The sequence below is a fragment of the Schizosaccharomyces osmophilus genome, chromosome 3 (assembly GCF_027921745.1).
Source record: "Schizosaccharomyces osmophilus chromosome 3, complete sequence".
Taxonomy (NCBI): domain Eukaryota; kingdom Fungi; phylum Ascomycota; class Schizosaccharomycetes; order Schizosaccharomycetales; family Schizosaccharomycetaceae; genus Schizosaccharomyces; species Schizosaccharomyces osmophilus.
In genome coordinates, this window is record NC_079240.1 from 1,924,758 (window position 1) to 1,950,756 (window position 25,999).

The 25,999-nt window shown below is 38.5% G+C and overlaps 11 protein-coding genes across 11 annotated transcripts; 5 read left to right on the plus strand and 6 right to left on the minus strand.

Annotated features, from left to right (window-relative positions):
• Window positions 1–320: 320 nt before the first annotated feature.
• Window positions 321–1,404, minus strand: utp23 (rRNA processing protein Utp23; the record flags this gene model as incomplete). Its single annotated transcript, XM_056183676.1, has 3 exons — window positions 321–922; window positions 1,114–1,203; window positions 1,317–1,404. The coding sequence occupies 3 exons, from the start codon at window positions 1,402–1,404 to the stop codon at window positions 321–323; spliced, it is 780 nt and encodes a 259-aa protein (XP_056039437.1).
• Window positions 1,405–2,024: 620 nt separating this feature from the next.
• Window positions 2,025–3,276, plus strand: trm82 (tRNA (guanine-N7-)-methyltransferase WD repeat subunit Trm82; the record flags this gene model as incomplete). Its single annotated transcript, XM_056183677.1, has 2 exons — window positions 2,025–2,662; window positions 2,712–3,276. The coding sequence occupies 2 exons, from the start codon at window positions 2,025–2,027 to the stop codon at window positions 3,274–3,276; spliced, it is 1,203 nt and encodes a 400-aa protein (XP_056039439.1).
• Window positions 3,277–3,505: 229 nt separating this feature from the next.
• Window positions 3,506–4,741, minus strand: rpp0 (60S acidic ribosomal protein Rpp0; the record flags this gene model as incomplete). Its single annotated transcript, XM_056183678.1, has 2 exons — window positions 3,506–3,646; window positions 3,956–4,741. The coding sequence occupies 2 exons, from the start codon at window positions 4,739–4,741 to the stop codon at window positions 3,506–3,508; spliced, it is 927 nt and encodes a 308-aa protein (XP_056039442.1).
• Window positions 4,742–5,054: 313 nt separating this feature from the next.
• Window positions 5,055–6,283, plus strand: dph7 (diphthamide biosynthesis complex WD repeat protein subunit Dph7; the record flags this gene model as incomplete). The annotated part of the gene is made up of 3 exons (XM_056183679.1): window positions 5,055–5,230; window positions 5,277–5,324; window positions 5,512–6,283. The coding sequence occupies 3 exons, from the start codon at window positions 5,055–5,057 to the stop codon at window positions 6,281–6,283; spliced, it is 996 nt and encodes a 331-aa protein (XP_056039511.1).
• Window positions 6,284–6,871: 588 nt separating this feature from the next.
• On the minus strand, window positions 6,872–7,363 carry fmn1 (riboflavin kinase Fmn1; the record flags this gene model as incomplete). Its single annotated transcript, XM_056183680.1, has 1 exon — window positions 6,872–7,363. One exon carries the CDS (start codon window positions 7,361–7,363, stop codon window positions 6,872–6,874), a length of 492 nt encoding a protein of 163 aa, XP_056039235.1.
• A 588-nt stretch (window positions 7,364–7,951) lies between these two features.
• SOMG_04905 (proteasome assembly chaperone) lies at window positions 7,952–9,418 on the minus strand (the record flags this gene model as incomplete). The annotated part of the gene is made up of 1 exon (XM_056183681.1): window positions 7,952–9,418. One exon carries the CDS (start codon window positions 9,416–9,418, stop codon window positions 7,952–7,954), a length of 1,467 nt encoding a protein of 488 aa, XP_056039165.1.
• Window positions 9,419–10,054: 636 nt separating this feature from the next.
• On the minus strand, window positions 10,055–11,716 carry fum1 (fumarate hydratase; the record flags this gene model as incomplete). Its single annotated transcript, XM_056183682.1, has 2 exons — window positions 10,055–11,521; window positions 11,624–11,716. 2 exons carry the CDS (start codon window positions 11,714–11,716, stop codon window positions 10,055–10,057), a joined length of 1,560 nt encoding a protein of 519 aa, XP_056039432.1.
• A 1,703-nt stretch (window positions 11,717–13,419) lies between these two features.
• rpc34 (DNA-directed RNA polymerase III complex subunit Rpc34) lies at window positions 13,420–14,411 on the plus strand (the record flags this gene model as incomplete). The annotated part of the gene is made up of 2 exons (XM_056183683.1): window positions 13,420–13,655; window positions 13,742–14,411. 2 exons carry the CDS (start codon window positions 13,420–13,422, stop codon window positions 14,409–14,411), a joined length of 906 nt encoding a protein of 301 aa, XP_056039434.1.
• A 405-nt stretch (window positions 14,412–14,816) lies between these two features.
• On the minus strand, window positions 14,817–19,807 carry nup186 (nucleoporin Nup186; the record flags this gene model as incomplete). Its single annotated transcript, XM_056183684.1, has 2 exons — window positions 14,817–15,076; window positions 15,127–19,807. 2 exons carry the CDS (start codon window positions 19,805–19,807, stop codon window positions 14,817–14,819), a joined length of 4,941 nt encoding a protein of 1,646 aa, XP_056038965.1.
• A 1,193-nt stretch (window positions 19,808–21,000) lies between these two features.
• Window positions 21,001–23,284, plus strand: ams2 (DNA-binding transcription factor for histone, zf-GATA-type Ams2; the record flags this gene model as incomplete). Its single annotated transcript, XM_056183685.1, has 3 exons — window positions 21,001–21,037; window positions 21,133–21,289; window positions 21,442–23,284. 3 exons carry the CDS (start codon window positions 21,001–21,003, stop codon window positions 23,282–23,284), a joined length of 2,037 nt encoding a protein of 678 aa, XP_056038966.1.
• Window positions 23,285–24,541: 1,257 nt separating this feature from the next.
• Window positions 24,542–25,588, plus strand: ptc1 (serine/threonine protein phosphatase PP2C catalytic subunit Ptc1; the record flags this gene model as incomplete). Its single annotated transcript, XM_056183686.1, has 1 exon — window positions 24,542–25,588. The coding sequence occupies one exon, from the start codon at window positions 24,542–24,544 to the stop codon at window positions 25,586–25,588; it is 1,047 nt and encodes a 348-aa protein (XP_056039097.1).
• Window positions 25,589–25,999: the final 411 nt, after the last annotated feature.

A 25,999-nucleotide genomic window follows, 5' to 3' on the forward strand; every position in this document is an offset into this window, starting at 1 on the left:
CCTAATAAAATGCCATTGTAAGACTAACTTTTTCTACTCTCTAAATTATGACTTAATGAATATAGTATTCTACCGAGTAAAACACTTTGTCCAGCCGACCTTTCCTTGCCATGTTGGTTCCCTACGATAGACAGATACATTCCTAACTTCCTCTTACCTTCGAGTCTATCCACTTCTTACTGGAACTTACAAAAGGGTTTTTTTTTTCTCTACAACGTCTCATGTAAAATTTCTTTTATACCGTACCAGATTACCTTAAACAATATACAAAATAAAACGAATATGCATAACCCGAATCTATGATTTTTGTTGGAAGCACCTTAATGTCTCTTCCGACGATGTCTCTTGCGTTGACCCACGTCTCCAACAATGTTTACCGGAGGAGAGTCCTCAGAAGGAGCGGGCTGTGATGATGAGTTTTTCTTCCTAACACTCAAAGGATTGGGACCCTTAGGGCCTTTACGCTTCTTCTTCTTTGGTTGCTCCTCTGCATTTTCAGAAGCTTCATTACCATCCTTTTTACCAGTTTCTTCCCCTTCGGATTCACTAAGTGGTCTCTTGCCAGATAGAATTTGCTTTTCTTCTTTTGATAAACCCATCTGGGAAGATTCCTTGGCATGCTTTTCCAATATAGTAGCTCTGGAAGCAGGCTCTAGAACAACTACAGAGCGCTTCATATAAATAAGTGGTACTCCAGGTACAGAGCGAAGGAAATCACGAAGTTGAGTATTCTGAGTTGCAACAACATATCGGTGTTTGTTTTTTCCGTTGACGCCGATACAGCTCTGCATGCATTCCAAAGGAGACTTTGCCTCATCGATATGACCACAACGTCTTCGTTCAAACGATTTGGCGATTTGAATTTCTTGCTTTGCTTCCTGGGATCGACTGTAAAGTTCGCGTATACAGCACTGAGTAATCACTAGACAGGGAGTTAGTAAGAATAGAGATACTTTTTCAGCTCAACGGAAAGTTGAATAGTAGAGAAAGTATATACATAATATCTTTGTTCTGGGTATTTTCTATCTCTGTAGACCTGTACTACAAGATGAATGCATCCTGTACCACAAAAAACTTTTCTCTTTTTCGAACTTTCCTACTAGTTCTACATACTTGGTTTAATATCTCCTTGCACTGTTCTCTTAATAGCAGCCTTGATGTCCATTTTCGATTTCGTCAAATCTGAGATAAAATCAGAATCAACTAGAGCATTCATTAGCTTTTTCATCTTTATAAGTATGATTAGAAATAGATAATTCCTACATGCTACCACGGTTTTCTGGTAGCTATATAAAAATTAGAGAAAAATTGAATACCTAAAACTTGATATGGCTCACGAAAACCGAAAGTAAGTTGATACGTATGCATCAACTTTCTGTAAGTCTTTGCGCGTTTTTGTCTCATCTTTTCCAAAAACCGACAAAATTACTCGTCAACTGAGCAGGCTTAGATATCCGGTAATACTTTCAAATAGAAGAGCGTTTTAGCTCAATATTTTTTAAAGAGAAAGCAATATCAAAAGTACTTTCTTAAAAACTCGTGAATCTGGCGGAATCCAATGTTTGGTAAACTGAGAGCCGGATGGGCAGAGAGTAGCTTCACATAGAAAAGTTTTCAAATTTGATACCCTCAACCAACCCTTCCTAAATTGAAAATTACAGGTTTTTTACCATCAAGTCTTGTTATTTGAAGTACAAAAGTCTAAAAAAGTTGAAAATTTTGAATCCTAACCGGTTATTTGAAAGAAGTTGTCAAAAGGGTACTAGTATTGTGATATTTCGAAACTTTTCCAAGTTTTGTCACCCTAATAAAGCATAGTTTAGTGAATTTTATTCAAACAATATACAAATAGTTCTCAGCTACTTTGTGCATCCCAGAAAGCCCAATTCTGAAAGGAATTTAAAGATTGGGTATACGAAAGTTATAAAGTGCATTTCTTTAATATCTGCATTGTCTTTCAATAAGGAACAAAACAATTTGGTTGATTTACTCTTCTATTTCCTCATTCTAAAGACAAAAGCAAGATGACAGAAGCATCATTAAAAACAGGTTCTTTTTACCATCCTTGCCAGTTCATTTCCTATCTTCCTAAAAAACAGTTACTCGTGTGCTGTTCTGGTCCGTACTTACTGGGTTTTTCTTTGGCTACTGGAGAAAAAAACTTTGAGTTTTGCTATCAAGATGACTTACAGCAGAAAAATAAAGAGGCAGCAGCTTATGGACAAGCATTTCGCCAAGCCGCATTTTCAAAAGATGAATCTCGTCTGGTTGCTGTAAGCGAAGATAAATGTTTACGACTATGGGAGATCGATGAGGCCGCTAAAGTCCATTTGCGTTACGAAAAGACAATTCCTAAACGATGCGCAGATATGAAGTTTGACGATTCTGGTGACCTTATATTTGGTGACAAATTTGGTGATGTTTACCGCATAAATGAAGAGTGGTTCAAAAGTGCATCCTCAGAAAACCAAAAGGAAAAAAAGGAATCAAAATTAGAGCCTATTATGGGACATGTTTCAATTTTAACTCAACTTTGCCTTACAAATGACCCACATAAACCTGATCAAAAAATCATCGTCACATCTGACAGAGATGAGCATATTCGAATTTCTCGGTTTCCTTCAGCTTATATAATTGACGGTTTTTGCATGGGCCATGAAGAGTAAGTATTGTAAAACTTTCTTGGTCAATTGAAAATTAACACCATTTAGCTTTATCTCTCGTATATCATTATACGATAATTCTACTTTAATATCTGGCGGAGGTGATAACCATGTCTTTTTATGGGACTTAAAATCCTGTCAATGTTTGGATGCTTTTGACGTCCGCTCGGCTTTTGCCAATTATTTATCTGTCGACAAGCCAATGGTGATTTCTTCCATAATCCCTATCCCTCCCAAAAATCTGATAGCTTTTGCATGTGAGGGTATCGCCGGCCTAGTTTTTGCAACCGTATCTTCTGAAAAACGTTTAACTTATCATTCCGCTATACCTCTTGCAGGACCCGTGCTTCATGCCATTTTCCTACAGAAGCCAAAGGAACGCATCATTGCTTCTTTAGATTCAAGTGTTACATTCGGTCCATGCTTTCAGGAAATAGGCTTCACGGATGAAGGATCTATTCAGTGCGTGGAGAATCCCATTTTAGACCGCATCGAAAAGCAAGGCTTAATAAAGACAGAGACGAGATTCTGCCCTTTGGCCCAGTTACACACTATGAGAAAAAATCATTCAAAGTTTTTAAAGTCGGATTCCACTCAACAACCTAAAGAGTGAATTGATAGTACATAGTACATAGAACAATGGGAATCATATGGTTGGGATGTTTAATGTATTTAATAGAATATAGCTAGGCAGAAGTTCAAACTTTCCTATTTGGGTAAAACCCTTACGCCAATTTTACAACTAAAGAAAACAATAGCTTGATACTACATTCAGATGACTACAGCAAATCAAGTTTTGGAAAAAAGAAACCATCCTATTTATAGACTATCAAGGGAGGAGTTTAGTCAAAGAGACCGAGACCCATGTCCTCATCGGATTCCTCAGGCTCTTCAGCCTTTTGCTCAGCAGCGGGAGCCTCAGCGGGGGCAGCAGCGGGAGCAGCGGCGGCGAAAGCAGAGGGGTCAGCAAGGAAAGCCTTAGCCTAAAAAAATAAGTTAGTAAATGTTACAAATAAGGAATCATATAAAAGGTTCCAAAAGATTGGTACAACTTGATGTTTCAGCAAAAAATTAGAGTGTTTAACATGCGCTCACAGAAATAGCGAGTTATAAAGCCTCATCAATCAACATCAAGTGAACAGTACCATTTTTCTTGAATTCGAGGCATCAAAGGCTTAAAGTTACATTGCTTCATCTTACCTAAAAAGCAAGAAAAAAAACAGCAGCTAAAAACCAGTCGAAAACCCCTACAACGGGAAAAATGACTTTTGAAACCTACATAAAATACATACCTGTTCAGTACCCTCGAAGGTATATTCGGTAGCCAAAGAGACACCGACCAAGTTCTTGTAAGAGTTGACAATGGAGTGCAAAGCAGAAACAATGGTGGGGTAGTTGGCAGCCAAAGAGACGGAAGCAACAACCTTGGCGGCATTCAAAAGACGAGCAACGAGATCATCCTCAGAGACATCAAGAATGGCGGGGTTGAAGAGGTTACCTTGGTCGTAGACGTGAATAACATCCATACCATAGGTGAATGGGGAGATGTTCAACATGTTAAGCAAGACAGCTTCGGAAGGACCGACCTTGTGATCCTTCTCGACCAAGTGGACATCACCAGTAATTTCGATGGTACCACGAGTAATCTTGGTAGGGATACCAAGGGCTTGGAAGAAAGAAGTCTTACCGGGTTCCATACCAGTGTTACCGGCAGGAAGGAAAACATCCAAAGGAGCAATAGCGTTGGGACGGGCAGGAGCGGCAACGACATTGGTAACGATGGCTTGACGGACTTCCTTCAAATCACCGTTGGTGAAAACAAAACCAACATTACCACGAACGTTAGGCATAAGACGCTCGAGCTCCGGCAATTCACTGATGAAACCGCGCATGGCACGACGGATCATAGTGTTCTTACCCATGATCAACTCAGCAGAACCACGCAAGTCCTTACGGACAGTGTGCATTTGTTGAGAAGAAACATTGTCAATGTTAACAACAAAGACGGAGTGGTACTTTTGGAAGAGTTGGTGGAGCTTCTCGAAGTATTTAGTCTTGTATTCCTTGCCGACAACCATTTTTCGTGGTGTTTAATTTGTTTTGTTGGTTTATGAAGAAAAGGCAACTGCCAAATTTTTGTTGCTCCTGCTATAACAATTGTGTGACTGTTTTCTGGGTACTTCCCATTTCGCAGTCCATAGTTTCGTGTATTCTAGGAAGTCTGTTTGTGTATTGGAACGTAGTGCGTACCCATAATATACCGAATTGTAAATTCATTTTTCGTTGCTTTCGTTTGGTTGCGTAAACCGTTGTAGCACGCCGCATTGAGAAATACAATTCACGTTTGAGCGATTGACTAAATGCAACTTGGCATTTTCCAACTTGGCAAATATGGCGGTTCAAGGTGTAAAAGGACTTGCTACAGACTACACGGATTGGCCGGCAGACGTATGCAAGTATTCCGCTGTGTTTGAAGACATTCTGGTTGTAGGCACGTATATGTTGGATGAAACAACTAGATTACGACATGGAAAACTTGTTTTGTACGATACTCAAGAGAAGCAACTGTAAGGAAAAAAGTATTTTCATTCGTAAGAATGCTAATGATCCCAGAAATCGAATCTTTGTTATGCACTGCGATGCTATTCTAGATTTCAAATGGTAAGTGTCTATATAATGCGCGCTGGTAGAGTGCTACGCTATCGTCTGATTGAAAATTTTTTTTGCTGAAGAGGTTTTGAACCGTTTTACGGTTTGCTAGATGGTAGCTGTTGTGTTCACAGTTTAGTGCACGGTTGCGTTTTATTCGTTTTCTTGTCTTTGATTGTCTAACATCGAATTCGAATAGGTCTCCTCGTGATCCCTCTATTCTAGCAGTCGCCCATTCTACTGGTCATATTTCGTTTTATCGCCATCAATTCCGTGCGGAACTTATGTTTTTACGAGGAATTAGGTTAGCTGATTCTAGTGTGCTTATACTTGCTTTGGATTTTTCAGATGATGGCAAAGACCTCTCCGTTTCACTCTCCAACGGTGCTGTTATTACTATTGACATCATATCCGGAGTCATAAAAAATACGTGGAAGGAGCACCAATATGAAGCTTGGACTGTTCATTATTCTCGCGACGACAACAACCTACTGTATTCTGGTGGAGATGATGCAGTATTAAACTGCTACGATCAAAGAATTCCTTCTTCTTGTGTGTGGAAGGATATCAAATCGCATCAGTCAGGAGTTGTCTCTGTCCTTTCTCGTCCCACCTTTGGTTCGTATATAGCCACTGGCGAGTATGGAGATCTTATGCACACGTTAGATACAAGACGCATTGGTCGACCTGTTGCTGATGCCAATCTTGGCGGTGGTGTCTGGCGACTAGAGCACATGTATTCCAACGACGATTATCATCAAGTTTTAGGTGTCTTGATGCACCGTGGTGCCCAAATTCTTCGTATCGCTAATGACTTTTCCTCCATCGATGCCAGTAGCGGCGTTTTTCATGATCACCAGAGCATGTGTTATGGAGGTGATTGGCGACGTAAGGATAGCTTGATTGCTACTTGCTCTTTTTATGATAAACGTGTTTGTCTTTGGGAAGATGCAAATCACCCCTTGGATTGAGGAGAGTTGAAAATCCGCTCTTTGCTGCATTTAATTTATTTTGTTTGGACCTTTGCTTTTCTATATGAAAATATATATTGCTCCAGCCTGTTTGATACCACAAAAAAAAAAAAAAAAAAAAAAAAAGTTAGAAATTCGTTTTGTGTTAACCGTTTGTTCCATCTGTTTCCCCACCAGGATCATGTATTAAAATAAGCTGTTGATTGTGCTTGTGATGTTATATACCCTTATGATTGTTTAATTCATCCAATTTCTGTCAGTCGCTTTTGTTTCGTTAACCAGTACTTTCGTTTTACCAACAACAAACAAGATTTATTCCCTCCATAGTTGATTTTTGTTTCGTTTTGTTTTGTTTACTATAATTGAAGTCGTTATTCATACAAAATCTATGTCTGATTTTTCAAGAACTTGCATATTCATTACAGGCGCAAATTGTAATTAGCGTTAAATTAAAAATAAAAATAAGTGAATTCAGGATATCTAAAGTATGGATTTCTTGTAAATATTATTTTATAGTGACTCTTTCGTTGCATATTATTCCATTTAAAAATCACAAAGTTTCAGAAGAGTACGTATATAGCATGGCTTTCAGCTCTTAAAAAAGCCATCCTCTTTATAGTGAGCATAATTAGGACGCTCAAGACTGTTTAATGCCACTTGAATGTCTATTTGGATATCTTCAATTAATTTTTGTACCCCTTCATAATTCAGCTCGGGACGGATATATCCCAAAACAATCACTCGGATCTGTTGATCGTAGAAATCCGACCCTTTTCTGTTTATTAGATGAACCTCTGCACTCCTTAAGGTGTTGTTGTAGTATGGGTTCCATCCAACACTCATAACCATTGGGAAGATCTGTTGGGATATCTTAGCGAATCCATAGTAGACACCTGAATCTTTATGTTTTAAGAGCTCTTGAATTGAATCTTCGGATACGTTTGCAGTAGGGATCCCTAGATCTTTGGATCCTCTGCCAAATCCACGAACAACCTTCCCTTCAAAACGAATTGGATAGGGAGCTTCAACTTTATCACTTCCAACAACTTTTGGCCGTTGATTCTCTAATTTAGCCGTCATATCTAAGTCAGTTTATCACGCTTTGTCAAAAGCCTGAATTCCCTTCAGTTTAGTGCAGTTTTGTTGTTCAACTAACCTACGCCGAAGATTGAAACTATGATGGTTGAAAAAATTTACTTCTTTTTTTGAATCTTTATTTCATTATATATATATAAAAAAAAAAAAAAAAAGGCAAAGCTCATAAATAGTTCACATGTCTATAGTACGTTGATATAATTTGGGTGAATATAGACTAGGCTGAAATAAAATATTCATAAACTAAAACTTTTCGTTTTCATACTCTTTAAACAACAACAAAAAGATCCTGATAGTTCCACAGGATTAGGTCTACTAGTCTTTGCTAAGGATAGACGTAACAAGCAAAGACGGTTTATTAACTCGAAAAGCTTCTTTCTGTCCAAGCATCAATATATATGCGGATGCGAATGCAAAACAATATCAATCATCTCGTCTAAATAGACTGGGTACATTGGCAAATATAAATCAACAATCCCAAAAGTCGACTTTATAATCAGATTAAGGATTGTTCGCAACATTGCCCTTTTTTAGTGAAATATTTTGAAATATTTTTTTATTGTATCTCGAATATTAGGCTGTTTTCGTAGCAACTTTTAAAGTAACTGAAGGACCAGCAAACGCGCCTCGTTGAAGACGCTTTTGGATTTCATCCTGATACCTTCCTAATGGCAAGTCCTTTCCTTCATTCGAAGATTCCCACAAAGCTTGCAAAACCTTGTAGCGAAGAACACAAGTTTCATGGTCTCCATCGGTTGCCAATAAATATTTGATGGCAAAAGCCTGGGAAGCCAAGTGAATGGGCGATCTTTGTGCGATATGCAGTAGACATTGAAAACCTAATTGGCGGGTCCGACGAAGAGGAGAAGACGAAGTCTTTATGATACTTGATAAACTATCGCCGGGAAGGGTCTTCCAAAGCTTGGTCCATAAATCTGTATTTGGTTGGTCTAAGGCCAAAGCCAAAGAGGTAAGGCCGGTATCATCTATCAGAAACCTAGACAGCAGTGAACGAGGAATGTATCCTTCAGATGATTCCGCTTCGTAATTCTGGACTAAGAGAGAGGTAATTGTCTCACTAGTTAAGAAATGGCCATATAAAAGAACGGAAGTTGTATCCTTTATGTCAATTCTTTTACGAACGACATTGACTAGGTCATAATTTTCATTAATTGCTTGATATGCATCAGGGTACTTTCGGCAGAGTACCGGGAGAAAGGTGAGACCAATGTGATCTGTAAAAGAACTTATTTCTTTTTTAAAACATCTAACAACTTGGTCTAATAATCCAGACTCACTCGTTGAAACGTACGTAAACGTAAACGGAGTTTCCAACATTATATTTAAAACATCAACATAACAAAGTCGTAAAAAAACATCGTTAGTTTTTTCAAAATCAAATGCAAATAGTCCTTTCTTTACTACTTTATTCATATACTCTGGGGATTTGATTGCAAGTTTCGCGAAAAGCATTAACCAGCGAACTTTTAAAGTGGTATCCAAAATCTCATAGTCCATATCTGTAAACTCTTGTAATATTTGTTCAAAGTAAGCAGGGTAATCAGACATGTCCAAAAGAAGCTGAAACGCTTCTTCAGAAACTTCAATACTCTCAGAATTCAAGCACGTGAGGATCAATTCAAAAGTATTCTCCGAAATATCATTTTCTTTCCAATTCGCTCTTCGAATCAACTTGAAACAAAATAGTTGTACTTCCGGGGAAGGGTTTTGGAAACCTGTTGCCAAATATGCTTCAATGCCAAAATGCTTCAAATCACTCCAACTCATCGGCTCTATTAACTTTTCGAGTGCTTTAACAATAGGTTCATCTGAGAACGGCAATTCAAAGCATCCTAGTAACGTTTCTAAAAGGCCAAGACAAGCCGGACGATTCTCTTCCGTAATAGAATCGCGGAAAGCGTAGATAGCTCTAGGTATTTCCCTTATTATTGCAGCAGGATCTAAAATAATGTCTTTCAGCAGTCTCAATAGATGCCTTCCTTCTTCAGGAAGACCAGGAATAAGTTTTAAATCTTCCATGGATTTGGTGTCTTGGTGAATGGCAATGTGCAAAGTCTTTGTGCTACTCGCTTCGCTGTGCTTATATTTCGCCGCCAAGAGTCAGTCTAAAAGAGTAAGAATGTACAGTCTTTTAGTTTCAGTTCTTTTGGTATCGAATTTTTGCCATACAGACAAATTGTCTATACTCTCGAATCTGGTGATCAAGCTTCCTTGCCTGTCGATTCAATTTCTAGTAGTCGACAGAATGAATTATTTTGAAAGTGTATACTATTTATTTCTATTAAATTTTTGAAATACCTTACTTCTCATAGTTTGCTTTATGACAAATAGAATTTGTACGTCCTCACAGAAGGGCACACTTATACAAGGGGATTGAAGTATCAAAAAGAACTTTTGAGTTTATTGCTAAATTATTTGCAACAATACATGTTGAAACCTCTACGACTCCTAGAGTAAAACATTAGAAGTAGCGTGGAACATAAAAAAATTTAGAGTACCTATACGTAGTGAGAAGGGATGTTGTAAATAGGACTAGCCATCATTGACAAGAACAAAGTAAATGTTATGCAGCAATAAATTCACTCTGGTTGGCATAGACTTAAAAAATTTTAAACAATGGCCTATAGAAGGCTATGCTAGCAAACAAAGCATTGTTTACTTTTTTGGGGAAATCATTAACTCGGGACGAACCCATTGCTCAAACTGTTCGGCAGAGCCATAACCCAAATCAACAAACTCCTTTTTAAGGGTAGTTTGGTTCTTGTGAGCAGTCTTGGCAACCTTGGCACAGTTGTCATAACCAATGTGGGTATTTAGAGCAGTGACAAGCATCAAAGAGTCATTCAAATGACGGGCAATACCTTCACGGCTGGCTTCAATACCGTCAACACAGTGTTCGGTAAAAGACTCACAAGCATCACCGAGTAAGCGAACACTGTTCAAGAGGTTCTTGGCCATAACCGGCTTGAAGACGTTCAATTCGCAGTGGCCAGAAGCTCCGGAGAAAGTAATGGTGGCATTGTTACCCATAACTTGAGCACAAACCATGGTCAAAGCTTCACATTGAGTAGGATTGACCTTACCGGGCATGATAGAGCTACCTGGCTCGTTGGCAGGAAGGACCAACTCACCCAAACCACAACGAGGACCGGAACCAAGTTGGCGAATGTCATTGGCGATCTTCATGAGAGAGCAAGCAACGGTGTTCAAAGCACCACTCGTTTCAACAATGGCATCGTGAGCAGCCAAAGCCTCGAACTTGTTGGGAGCAGTCTTAAACTCAATTCCAGTAATCTCAGTGATTTTGTCGGCAACCTTAACGTCAAATCCTTTGAAAGTGTTAAGACCGGTACCTACGGCGGTACCACCTTGGGCAAGAAGAGAGAGACGAGGAAGGGCATTGTGGACACGAGCAATGCCGTATTCCATTTGAGTAACATAACCCGAAAATTCTTGACCTAAAGAGAGAGGAGTGGCATCTTGCATGTGAGTACGGCCAATCTTGATTATATCTTGGAACTCGTCTTGCTTCTTCTTCAAAGAGTCGCGAAGAAGCTCCATGGCGGGAAGGAGATGCTTACGAATTTGCAAGACGGAAGCGATATGCATAACAGTGGGGAAAGTATCATTAGACGATTGAGACATGTTGACATGGTCGTTAGGGTGAACAGGCTTCTTGGCGCCCAAAGTACCACCAAGCAATTCAATAGCACGGTTGGCGATCACCTCATTACTGTTCATGTTGGATTGGGTACCTGAGCCAGTTTGGAAGACAACCAAGGGGAAGTTGTCATTTAAGCGGCCGTCAATAACTTCTTGGGCAGCCTGTTCAATGGCACCAGCAAGCTTGGGGTCCAAGCCAAAAGTTTTGTTGACGGAAGCGGCAGCAAATTTCAAGATACCAAAGGCTTGGACTAAAGGAAGGGGAAGACGCTCGCCAGGACCTCCGATACGGAAGTTTTGAAGGGAACGTTGAGTCTGTGCACCCCAGTACTTTTCGGCAGGCACTTGTACGGGGCCAAAGGTGTCAGATTCTTGGCGAAATTCACCAACTTGAGCGCCCTTTGGGCGCAAAGGCTCGGCGGAAGTAGTAGAGTTCATCCTCTTTTGTTCCGAAAAAGTCTAGATAGAGAAATTAGTACAGGAGATTCAGACTACATGGAGCATCCGAGTAATCAACGTCGATGATCATGCAAGTGAAAAAAAAAAAAAAAAAAGCCTTACGTTCAAAGTGGATTGAAGAAGTCGTTTGCAAGAGAGGGCAGAACCAGGAGCCAAAGCAGCTTTTGCTGGACTAAAAGAAGAAGCTATGGACATGAGAAATGCAGTCAAATAAGCCGTATTTAAACGATAGAATAGAAAAAAAAAAAAAAAAAGACGAAACTAGATTACGATCAATCTGATCAGTAGGCTACTTCAACCTATCACAGTAACGAGAAAAATGAAAATGTACAGATAAATACGGGAAACGTTTAATAGATTGTATAAAACAAACTACTATTTTTCAATCTTGTTAGAACGCCAACGGACTGTCAACCGGGTTTGTTACACGGGTCGTACCTTCAGAAACGAACGAATGGGGAAGAAATTAGTAGTTTGGATCTAAAACCAACAAAATCTAGGCAATTTGATCCGTAGAATCAAGAAATCTGAATCAAACCTTGTAGAGTTGTAGCGATTGTTACAAAGAAAGAAAGAGCGGATTCTTGTTTTGGGCAAGTTGTCCTCACATATGACTCAACCGCTACAGATATCATCGGAATTGTTACTCGATCGCGGGTAACGAATAACTCGCGGTAGAGGATGTTATGAAGCTTAACGATACGTAAAAAAGTGAGCTGTATTACGTAAAGCCATATAGTGAGGCGGTTGGTAGGAAAGGGGAATCTTTTGTGTTTCGGCTAAAATGGTTTGTTTTCAATAAGTGACGTCGTGAGTTGTTTGTAAATAAACCGAAAATAACAAATAAATAATAATAAATAAATAAATTGCATGAGACAGGTTGGAGGATCTATTTATAAATGTTTCATGAAAGAATGAAAAGCATTGCAGAAAGAGTTACCATTCACAATAAATCCCTGGTCGAGAAACAGTCATCTCTTTGTTGCTAAGCTTTAGTAGAATGAGCTTTTCAGTTCTTTCGACTTTTCAACTATCCGTTGAGTAAGATGGTGATTGTTTTCAATTTGTAACTCGAGTTTTCTATTACAGATTCTGCTTTCAGGACAGAGGTGATGGAATTCAGGTACGATAATGTTCCCATTCAAAGGAAGAAACAAACGATTCCTAATTGTACTTATGAAAATTCAGATGGCGAATGAAATCTCTTATTTATTCAGTTACTTTACTAGTTTACAGTTCTTAGTACATCTATTATGAAAGATAAAACAGCGCATGTGCACCAACTCATGTATCCCATTGTGTACATTGTGTACCTTTTTGGATGCTTTTCGGATCTTGGAAGGGTATCAATGGGAAAAAATATTGTAAAATTGTAGAAAACTCGAGAAATATGGGAGCGAAAATCCAAAAGATTCAAAATTGCTTGAAATGTTTGATAATTCCTACCAGGATTCCCTGTGAGCCCTTTCTCTCGCTACCCTTCCCTTGAAAAAAATTCTTCTGTTAAATAGAATTTATTAGCTCAAAATTGACCTTTATTTAAGACATCTCCAACGTTCATGCAGACACAAAGAATGTCAAGCGAAAGCTCAACAGATCAAATCCGTCATGCATGAATTCGTTTCACACAAAAAAAAAAATAAGAAAGAAAGAAAAGAACTCCAATACTTCAAGGAAAAAACCGCATTCTTAGGAAAATGCTTCTCTGTCTCCTTTCAAAAAAATTTCGTCGCACAAGACCTTGAACTCTTTCAGCAATAAACGTTTCTTTTTTTTTATACTATAAACCCAGTCTTAAGGAAGAGAGAAGCTATTTTGACACGTTTCAAGGGTTTGACTTTTGTTGAGCGCCTGTTGCTCTCACTTTTCCTTCACCCATACCTCTAATAATTTTCATAATGGCCGACCAACTCAAATCTTTACCTCGTACAGCTCGTCAATTATATGATTTTAGTTCAACAAAGATTCCCAATGCATTAACTCAACAAGAACTACTCGATGGAGTTGGCGGTTCTGTCTCGGTGAACAATTTGAGCAGTTCTCTCAATTTGCTGCTCAGTAAGCGGCTTTTAGAAGCTCTCCAGCAAGGAAATACCCTAGTTTATCGTGCTGTTCCCTTGGAAGAGGCTAAAACGTATGTATAATCCCAATTTCCTATCCTTGAATTCCCATCCATCTTCCCCGTTTCGCGCTATGGACGTTTACTAACAGTTTGTTTAGAGTTTCTACTATGGAAGGAGATGAACAAATCGTTTATGATTTTATCAAGAATGCTGGCAATGAAGGTATATGGACAAAGACGTTAACCCTGCGAACCAACTTGCATGTTCACGTAGTCAATCGATGCCTGAAGGCGCTCGAATCCAAAAATTTGGTAAAGCCAATTAAGAGCGTGAAAAATCCTACCCGCAAAATATACATGCTATATGACTTGGTACCCAGTAGTGAACTTACTGGTGGTCCTTGGTTTACTGACCAAGAACTCGATGTCGAATTTATTGAGAATCTAAAAAAGGTTGTATACAGGTTCATTCATGCTAAAAGCTTTCCACCAAAGAAAAACGCTACTGGCCCCGATATGATATGGTCTCCTGAGTACAATGGGTTTCCTACAGCTTTACAAATACATACATGGCTTCGCAACACGAATATTACTGAAGTAGAACTTTCTCTTGGAAACGTTATTTCCTTAGTTGATGTTTTAATATACGATGGTAAGGTAGAGAAACGCTCTGATGGCGTTTCCTACCGTTCTGTTCGACCATCTCCCGATACTACAAATGCCTTCACCGAGGTACCTTGTGGTGCTTGCCCAGTGGCAGATATATGTGGTGTAGGAAGTCGGGTTTCACCAGTTACTTGTGAATATCTTGACAAATGGTTGAGCTAGTTTTTTTTTTTTTTTTTTTTTATTTCTTGTGATCTACACTTGAAACTAATATTGTACGATAGTTAAAGGTTTATTATTTGTTATTTCTAATTTTTTGGTTTTTGGTTTGGTTTGGGTTTCGGCGGTGCTCAAGGGTCAGAAAACATCAGCTGGAAAACAGCTTAATAAAATTGCAGGTTTTATATTCAATTCGCTCCAATTCGATTTTTTTTTTTATCGCTTATTCGAACAAGTTTGTCTTAGGAAATTTATATTTATACCTAATGTTTTACCAACTATTGTCAGAAAAGTATAGTTAATAACCGAGTTACCCGTTGATCATTTTATTTAAACCTCTATGTTAGATAAGCATTAAAATATAGTGTAATTTTCTTCACCCTTAGCCGGGACATTCATCAGTAGCTTTTATTCTCTATGAAGATCCAAAAGTTGACTTATTACTTCAACATACTTCTTCACGGTAACGGCTTCTGTGCTCCAAGCTTGTTCTGCATTAATTTGAACAGAATCCTGTAACTTTCTTGAAAGTGAAAACACAGACTGTAAGAGTGCTTTGTCTTTATTAGACATTACCTTTAAAGGTACCTTCATTAATGCCAATATAAAGATTTGCAAAAGTTGAAGCATTAAACGCTGAACTTGAGGTCGAAGGTGTTGAATACCGCCTATATTTAGTTAATTATTTTTTCATCATGACTTGTACGAGATGACATACCTTGTTTACATAACTGCAACAACAATTGAACCACTAATCGTATATAATCCATCGTTAAAACAGAATGAACAGCAATTTTGTTTTGTGCAAGTGTAATCAAGAAGCACTGTCCTGCTTCCAAACCACTTATGACTTCAATAATTTCTTTCCCGGAAGCCAGTATATCTGAAAATATTTTTGAGAAGGCATCAACAAAGGAGCCAATAAAGTTGCGACGCAAGTAATATTTGTACAAGTGAGTTGAAATGTCCGGTGATAGTCTGTGTAGGAAATTCAACGTGATTACCGATAATTCCCAGCACGATCCACTTGTGTACAACGCATCTTTGGTTAAAACATCCAAAAATGAAGAGCTCAATAAGCTCGAATTCATACACTTATCTAAAGTTTTTAAGAATTCCGGATCCCCATCTTCCCTGCTCAGTGTACTAGTACATTTTTGAAAAGTAGTCAAAATACTTAACAAAGATCCATATAGATTCTCACGTATGCTTTCATCAGATGACTGACACTGAATGCCTTTAATTAAGCTAACAATTATTCCATGTACTCCTTCAACAAAATAAGTTAGCTTTCCATATTCTTCTGATTTTAAAGCATTCATCTTTTTTAGTGCATAAGGAACAATAGTTTCGATGACTGCAGTGGTAACTGAGACAGTATTCTGGTTTTCTAAGCTGTAATTTGATGCACCTGGAAGTAACAAACGCAACAATTCCCAAATAAATTCATCAAAATATACTTCAGGAATTGAAGAATGACAATCCTCAATTAAGACACCAGTTAGTCTAGCCCATGACTCTAAGCAATCATGAACATGCTGAAGGAAAACAACCCGTGCGTTGAAAAGATCTAGGCGATTGGAAAGATCCTGTAACTTCTCTCTCTTTTGGTTGTACCAAACTTCTTTTTCTTCATTAGTTCCTTCCATGGTCGATGCTTCAGTATCGAATAGGAGTTTGTACATTTTAACAACTCTATCAGTGTCGAATTGAAAATCATTGACTCCATTATCGAACTTTGTCACAAACATGCTTAAATTAAAACCTGGCACTTTAGGTAATTCGGATGCTATTTTTCTGTTGTCGATCCTCAGAATATCCATAAAATCTAGTATCTTAAAACCAGACGATTTCTGAGATAACTGCGAAGTCCTTAGTCGATCTGCGCTTCCAATAAGGGAAGTAACATATTCTTTTGACTGCTTCTTTTTTCCTAACGAGGAGGTAAAATGGATTTCCGTCAGTAACATTGTCATTACTTGTGCACGAGCATGCAAGCATCTCGAAAAAACATTGACTTCTTCTGTAGATAAGCTTTCGAGATTTTGTATGCTACTTTGAGAGATTATAGGCTCGACATTAACAAGGTTCACAAGGAAATGAGGACGGTCCCTAAGAACTGCCAGAGTAGCTTCATAAGTCAACGGAGAAGAACAGAGATGGGCAACAATTTCCAAAGCTTCGACCATAACTAAAGGAGTCTCCAAAACGACATCATCTTGTGTTCTCAATTCTATGAAGTTTAAGAGCGAGTTCAATAGAGAGATCTGTGAGCCAACATAACCAGGTTCATCTCTAACGATTACTGCGTTTGTGGAAGATATATCGAATCCTAAAATCAACAAAGCAAGTGAAAAAATACCCTTGCTTTGTTTTAAATTATTCAATAGAAAACGCAGTATAAATGAGGATTCACTACCGGAAGATAACAACATACGCGATCTGAATTCAAAAGCCCGGATAAAACCAAAAATAATGCGCTTCGACTCATTCGCGGTTCTAACAATTGAGCACAACAGCTTATTTTCGTCAGTACTGCCTTTATTCATAAAGCCTTCGGAATCTACCAAGAAACCCAAAATTTCAATCGCTGGTTGTACGAAACATTGATGCCGAGATCCTACCAATAAAGCAAGGTGAACAATAGAAGATATCCTAGTCATGAACACTTCCCGATAAGCTCTCCTGGAAATAGTCAAATCTAAAATATGTTTACTTATTCCCAATTCAGTAATATAAGGAATTACATTTTTAAATAACTCCCTTTGCAGAGCGAGAACGTCACGAAGAATAAAAAGAGATTGTAAGACGGTAGAAACCAGTAGCGGAGGAACTGCAACATCTTCAATTTGGTCAAAGCCGAACTCAACAAGGTCGAACAAACCAGAATAGACATTTTCAACAAAAACTGCTTCCAGCAAGTAAATCGCCGGATGCCTTGTCAAATAAACATATAAGCTATTGTTCTGAACTTTGTCTTTGATTCTGTTACCAAAAAGTCGGAAATAAATTAAGAGATTCAAATTGAGATCATCAAAAACAGCAGAGATAAATTGAAGGCATGAGTTTGTTATTTTTAGGGACTCGGCATCATGCATAGTTCTCCATTGAGTAGAAGATAGAACCAAAGTTTCAATTACAAAATCCACGTAAGGCTTAACACCGGATGCACGATAGGAAGATCCCAAGTTTTCTGGGAAAGTAAGGGTCACACTGAGTTCATTTTTAGACCGAATCAAAGAAGTTAAAAATTTAATAAAGGCAATTCTCATGCCTGGAGTAGCCGTCAACCTTCTTATATTATTTAATAAAGGACCAAATGCACTAGGTGACTTAGGGAATACATTTTTAGAATTAATGGCAAACGGTATCGGTGCAAGCCCACCATCGATGTCAAATAGAACTGAAGTAATGAACCAGTTATCCAAATAGTTCCATAAGGCATTATTAAGAAAACCAGATGATTGGTGCGACATTGATTCAAGTGCCGTTAATATCGTGCAGCGCACGCTTTCTATTAATCTGCATTCTAATAATTCAAAGAAAGTCCCGGTTGGGTTTAGTGTCTGATCTTCACACAGGGAAACCAAGATTTGCGAGCTGTTTCGAGTTACAGTAGCAAATAACAAAACATATCCTTGTAAGATGAAGGAAGAATTAATGTCAATTTCGCCAGGTTCAGTATGAACGCGTGCAACACCCGAAGAAGTTACAACGGTCTGAATGGGTTTTAACTGAGAAATATAGTAATGGAATACATTAAATATATATGACCAATTTGTTCCAGTTACTGCAGAGTTGTCGAAATGACTAGTTTCCGCGGCCGGTTCCGACATCAATTCATGAACTTTCGTTGCGGTAAATTCGTTGGTACATATAGAAACCAGTAAAAGTGTAAATGAGGTGGTAATTCCCGGAATCTGAGATTCCATAGACCAGGTTAAAAAGCCATACATATCGCTTTCGATGTCGGACCAAAAGTCCAATGACCACGACTTATCGTATGTATATATGGAAGATAACAAATGATAAAATTCCTCAAAAGGAAAAAAAACATATTGAAGATCTTCAGTAGCTGAATCAGAATGAGCGGCGTTTGTTAGGTACTTGTCCTCTTCAAGGAGCCTAAGTACTTTCAGAATCTCAGGCATATAACTTATAAATGATTGACAAAAAGAACGGAACTTGGAAAATATTATATTTACCAACAGCGGACGAATAGTTGGCCAGCTGGTTGAAAGGCGTGACCGAGGCTTGAACGCAAAACTCCATTCCATTCGTTCGTCATCCGCTTGTCGAAAGGGAAGTATAACAAAAGTTATTATATCAGAAAATACGCCTGCGTGAATAATGTCACTAGCGGGATCCTTGATTGTCAAAGCATAATCTATAAAAGAGGGAACATTTACAATATGTTTACAGGCTTCGTTAAGGTATGTAAGCCACCATATTCCTAATATCTGCTTGAACTGAGGACAACTCCAGCTTGAGGCCGCTGTCTTTATAAGCAAGTGATGTATATGCTGTAAAGTGGGAGGTGCAACACTGAGTTTACCATCTCCTTCTGGAAGAAACTCGACCTGAAGAAGCTTTTTCAAAAAGCTTAGCAGTGAAGGTAATATGAGAACTGCAATTTTACTGTTAGGTTCATTCTTGCTGAGTGTGGACAAAAGAGACTCAAAGTGGGATTGCTGCAACAATCCAAGCTCTGATAAATGATAAAGAATAATAGCAACAGTTTCCAGTTCGGCGATATGAGCTTCATGAGACAACTTGATGTATTCCTGAAAATCAACAACATCAGCGATGCCTAGTACTTGACCATTAGCTTCACTTCGAAGTGTTTCTGTTATTTTTGTATCCAAAATAGTAACAAAATCACAGCAAGTTTTTACAATGTCTTTTCCCGCGTTACATAGACTGTTCAAGTAGGAACGCAAAGCCTTTGCAATTTCAGAATCCAAATCTCTAAAGGATGCAATTTTCGTGAGCAACTCTAAGGATTCAAGGAGCTGTTCACGAGACAAGAAAAACATGTATAAAGCAGCTTGAATTGGAGTACGGTCCAAGGCTTGCGAGGCTTCTACACCTTTTTGCAGAAGACAAGCAGACTGAATTTCATCCATAGAAAGCTTTGATGAAATTGTAAGAGACTGCTTGATAAAAGTCTCATTCAGCTTGCAGACCATTCCATTCAGTTCTGCTTCCCCAGATTCCAATTTATTTCGAGATGCTGCATTTGGAGGATCTATAGTAAGAAAGTTTTGAAAATCTTTTGTATAAGAATCCAAACACTGCACTAATAAGCGCGAAGAGACATTGGGATTGCTGGGATTGCTTTCGATGCACTGCAAGAGGTAAAAGAGAGCGGAAAAGTGCTGAAGCTCCCAGACATCCATGGTGCAGAGCTTAAATGGTTTTTAAAAACAAGCCTGCAAGTGTAAGCCGTTTATAAAAAAAGCAAACTTCGAGTTTTGTGGAGGTGAGATGGGACTTGGGGAAATGTAGGTATCCTATACGAGGTGTATGGACAGACAGGTAATTTGTCTTTAGTATTATAGGATCAACCAGAAAGAGGGTAATCTAAATAAATAATGAATTCAAAAAGGTATTTAACGAAGGAAAATGAAAACTCAGTCTCAAACAAAGTCAGGTAAAGCTTCTGTCTGAATAGTAAATCCCGACTCGGAGAGGGCTTTACAGAGGGGAAAATGACAGAAGAGAGAAAATTTGCAATCAAGTATTTTGAGCAAACAGTTGATTGCAGAGACAGTGAAAGTTGTACACAGCAGCAAAGGCAAAGACACCAAGGAGTAATGAAGCGATATCATTCTACACTCTATAATGAATAGCAATGATTCTTTGCCTCGTAGAAATTACAATAGGATTGACTGAAGATGCCTTTCGTGTACAAGTCTGTATACATTTTTTCGAAGAAACTCGAAATTAAATAGCAGCAACAAACCGCGTTCTTCATGTTGTTTTTTATCTAAATCTCTCCTAAAATTGCATTTTCCTCGTTGTTTACCAACGTGTCCAAGCGTATCTTACAATAGGATGCAGCGCACTCTAACAAACTTGTTTATATTTATTAGAGCATAAACAAAGAGAAGTATACGCATTTTGTGAAGTTAACGGTTTTTTGAAAATAAAAAATTAAACAAGTAAGAAACTGTTTCTGGATTTGGAAAACCGAGGTATTTGCGGAAATTCCATTTCTTAGTGTTAGGGAATAAAACTGGAAAAGGCATATGCTCATAAAAAAACAGCATATGCTTAAATGCGTCTAGTTTTGCTCTTCAGCTTTTTTACAAAACGCGGCTATAAACGCGTTTTTATTATTAGAAGTTTTATAATAGATTTAGTTTTGTAAAATATGTAAAAATACATGTAAAAAGAGATATACCTCGTTTTTATTTAGACGCGACTCGAGTCTTGTGTTTACACCGTGTACGTGTTTCATGGGCTTTCAAACTTACCAACAGCACATCGCCGCATTGGCACTAACATCTAACTGCTTTTTCGTTTCAGTTTATTAATTGGTCTGAAATTTGCTGATGCCAGAGGCTGAGAATTCTCTTGGTTAACAGCTATGGAAGAAAGATTGGGTTCTGTATTAGTAGTACCGTGTATGTAAGCTTTAATTGCTCCTTCTAAGAAACAATTTTTGATGAACTTTATATATTTGTTTGCTAAAATACTAACTGCCTCTTGTTGCTTTTAGTACGTGTTATTTACAGCATTGACCGTGCGTCCTCCATCCGTTGCTTAGCAAAATCGAGACATGCTGTGCCTGTCCAAGTCTTGATTACATTTGATAAGGGAAAAATCATTTGTCAAGTAGATGCCCGACATGCTGTCGAGGCTATTTTGAATTGCAGGTATGATGATGAATTTTATGCCTTACAATCAAGAAATCAGAATGCCGATTCAGTTTCCATATGAAAAGACAGTCTTGGGTCTTTTGTTGGGCTTGGTATTAATACCGTCGCTTAAATGTTTTGATGATTATTTCGTTTACTAACCTTCGTAGCCCAGAACTCAATTGCAAATCGGATCAAGAATTCAGTGTGTATGCCTTGGATCATTTAGAAGCTGATGAACTGTTTGTTGGATTAGGATTCCTTTCATCGCTGTCATCCCAGTCTATTCCAGGTCCTCCCAAAAATCTTTCACCGGAAACTGTCTGGCTGAACGGAAAAGTTGTAGAGACTGGTTTACAACGCTCCCTGGAAATTCACCTTCGTTTACAAGCCGTTCCTTCCACAACTAATTCAAAGGTTCACAATGAAGCTCTTCCTCCTTCTCTCATCCTTGACAACTCCTCTTCTGACCAATCTGACTCCGCAAGCTTCTTTGACTCTGCCTATTCTTCTGCGAACCTGGCTACAATTCCAAACCCCGAATCTGATTTGTATCCTAGCCCCGTACCTTTATCATCTCGATTTACGGATCCTCCTTCAGAGGGCTTAGATTTTGATTCTATTTATCCCCACAGTAACAACCAAAATGACTACTCAACAGCTCCCTTTTCAGAACCCTATGGCATGGAACCACCGTCATCCAATGTCCATCCTGCGACAGATCCTGTATGTCCGTCCACTTCAATTACAGAATCCATATCCAATGCTGTATCCAAGAAGAAGCGTAAGCGTGATCCGACTCCCCTTTGCACATTCAACTCTTCTGATTCAAACGTTCCGTCTGAACGCGAACATGTTCAAGACTTTATAAAAGAGCAAGTTAAAATAGCACGTGCACGTATAGAAAAGCGCTTGCCAACTATACGGGGAAAAGATCGAATCGAGGAACAGCTTACAAATAGTCTTCGTGAAGGAAAAATCCCTCCTTATTGTCAAAATTGTGGTGCTATAAAAACTGCAAATTGGCGTAACGCTAATTTCATGAACACAACGATCATGCTTTGTAATGCTTGTGGAATTTATTGGACTACAAGACACTCAATGCGGCCAAGATCCCTCTGGAGCACGTACAAAAGCTTAGAATTGGAAAAACCTTCTGAACTAGATTCTTTTGCTCAACTAGAAATTGCCGTGTACAAATTATCTCAACAAAGAAAGCCCTTAATTCCAGTTTTTCGTCAGCTAGAAACAGCAGGTCGTCATTCTCCCCTTCCAAAAGTGACTTCCAAATCCTCAGGTTCCACAACTGAATTAAAGAACACGTCAAACAAAATCGGGCTACAAGGAACACGGTCCGAGAATTTACTTAATAATGATTTACGACAGATTCAGTCTTCTCCGGTTGTGAAAACGACTAACAATAATGTTCGAGAATCGTCAAGAGAACCATTATCTGAAATAGGCACAAACAGCACATGGCTTGTATTACCGTCATCGGCGAGTGACGATATTCGAAGGCCCGAGCCTGAAAAAGTAATGAGCAGTAATCCAAATAAAGAGAATGAAAATCGGCTGCCAAAGCAATACATGAAGCAAGTAATCAGAAAGCCAGACGAAGATGCAGAACCTACCCTTCCCGTTTGTGACTTGGAAAAGGATGTAGATGATCAATTGGAGAGTTTATTTAAAACACCCCCGAAGCCGAAAAGAGCCAAACAAAGTCCATCACCTTGGCGTTCAGAACTGTTTGTGTCCGATTTAGGTCAAATTAATCTAACCCCCGAGTTTAAACCCAAATTTGATTTAACCAAGGCATTGAGTGCAGCTGTGAGATCCGATAATAAAGAAAATTCACCCCACTTACCTGAAAACACGGAAACTGCTGAACTGTTTCCAGAGTTCATGCAGTCGCCCTTGGTTGATGCGGATGAAAGAAGAACAGTTTCATTAGCGACAGATTTGGCGATGCCGAGTAGTCCTCCAATGGCTCCAATTGACAGGTTTATATCTTAAGGTTCCATAAAATTTGCCAAGTTTGCTTCCTGTCTTACTCAATGGGACTTATATTTTCTAAATTTCATTTATTTTTGGATCTCTGTGCAATTCGCTCGTTCTATTTAACCTATACCTTAATGTTTTTATGATTTTACTTTCTTCCGTTTGTTGCGGATGTGGTTATTACCTTTTTGTACTTAACCTTATAAATCAAATGTTCGCACTGGCTAATTCAATTCTATTTATCACAAGGTCTGGCTAATGAACATAATATTTTTTTGACTAATTGAATATCACTATTGGATTTGAGGGAGTCCTCCTGAATTCTCTATTTATATTCTTCTCTTTTTATTAGTTTAAGTGAGTTACGCTTCCAAACAGCAAGACTGTTGAAACCTCTACTGTGTTTGACCTGAGTATGTCATTTATTGCTATTGGGTTTGACATGACTATTTCACTAACGTATTGGACCGTCTGACATGGTACAAGCAACTGTCATTTCTCACTTTTTGATGTTTGTTGTATAGAATATAAACTTCATATGGAGGTATAATCGCTTTGATACGACCTAAATTAATAACTTTGCTAATAAATAATAACTTATTCCTTGGATTCATCAGCTTATTCCGGCATTGAAAAAGCGTATAACCAAGGCTTGCAAGTTGAAAATTGAAGCACCAATTTACCTTTAGAGAGAAAGATGAGACAAGGCAAGGATACAACATCCCAAGTAAACTCTTCTTTAAAACACAGTTTGGCAATTACCTGAGGCAATTCTCAAACAGCGAAGAATGGAAGAGATATCAATGGTCAGACATTGCTTTTCAAAGTCTTGCACCGTTGTTTCGCATTTGCTTCTTTCAAATCCAAGTAACTTTTACATTCCTACCTTTTTCAAAAAACATAATTGCAGTTAATGACTCTAAAGATGAATTTTATGACGCCTAAATACATTTTATCATTTGTTTACTAAGATAACGTAAGGCAAAGTAAAGAACTGAACCGTAATATATAAAGGCAGCATTATGTTAGATTGGGCAGTACATTGCAGAGCACTATAGATGACGCAAAGCATTCGTTCACTCGAAACCCTTCAGAATTTTATAGTCGATTCTGACCTGAACACGTATTTCAATTACGAAGTTTGTACACGGAAAGCCAAAAAAATAAAGAAATATTGAATTTCTTCTCGAAATTTGAATTCCTTTGATATAGCTACCTTGGATACTTTTTTTTGCGGCCAAAAAGGCCAAATTTTGTTTAGGTTGTTCGACTATGAAAGGACATAACACAGTGTCTAGTGCATTGCTGGAACCATTACAAAAGATGAATCCATTTAAAGATTCAGCACCTGCAAATCATGGCCGACGAGCAAGTATTTCTTACGATGAAGGAGAAGGGCGAAGTCATCTTGTCGATGCAAAAGACAACGAAGGTCAAACAATGCGAATTGGCAGTACGAGGCCTAGCAGAACATCCAACTGGCTAGCGGGTATGGTTGAAGACAAGAATCAACGATGGAGGAGAGCCATGGAAGACGCTCATAGTTGTTGGTATGATTTTGGCGGTAACCAGGATGATGGCTTTATAGGCGTTTATGACGGCCATGCTGGAGCCCAAGCTTCTGACTACTGCAGAAAAGTTCTGCATAAGATTTTATTGGAAAAACTGAGAAAATTCCCCGACCGCCTTGTGACAGATTTGCTTGATGAAACCTTCGTTGAGGTCAACGATAGCATTGCAAAAGAAACCAAGAACGAAGTATGCGGTTGTACCTCTGCTGTTGCATTTTTCCGCTATGAAAACAATAGATCTCGAAGAGTATTGTATACAGCTAACGTGGGTGATGCTCGTGTTGTTCTTTGCCGCGATGGAAAAGCTATTCGTCTCTCTTACGATCATAAAGGATCCGATGAGAACGAGTCTCGCCGAGTCACTCAGTTAGGAGGAGCGATGGTGCAGAACCGGATTAACGGTGTTCTTGCCGTTACAAGAGCCTTAGGCGACACTTATCTGAAAGAACTCGTGAGTGCTCATCCCTTTACGACAGAGACACGAATTTGGTCAGGTCACGATGAATTTTTTATTGTAGCTTGCGATGGACTTTGGGATGTAATTTCAGACCAAGAAGCTGTTGATTTCGTTCGGAAATTCACCAGCTGTCGCGAAGCTGCCTTACGACTAGTCGAGCATGCATTAAAACGATTGAGTACAGATAATATAACCTGTATTGTTGTGAACTTGACGAGGACTCCTGGTGATGTTGACGAACCCGGAGTTATGGTTGATTCTAATAATGATTATAGCAATGATTATTATTAATCTGCTTTTTCCGAATGCGTATGCTTTATCTTTAGGACTTACCTTTTTGAGAAAATCAATCGGATCGAATGAAGTAATAAAAATAGCAACGATTTGGGGGTTGCGAATTTTTGTGAAGGTTATGTTAAAAAAGGAAACTGCATCATCTAAGCTATACACATTGGTACAGGCTATTCCATTCTAATAATTATATATGTATTTCCGGACTTTGTCTTCTTATGTTTCTTGTTCTATCTATATTGGTTTGACATAATGACTTATATAGATGTTTGAATCCCTTATTGTAATAACCCGTCCTATGCTGTCTACACATATCATACCCTCTTCCTATGGACTAATTATGATTGATACATACTCATTTTTTGAATGAAGATGTTCAAAACTCCATCATGACCTTCCTCTTTAATTCGT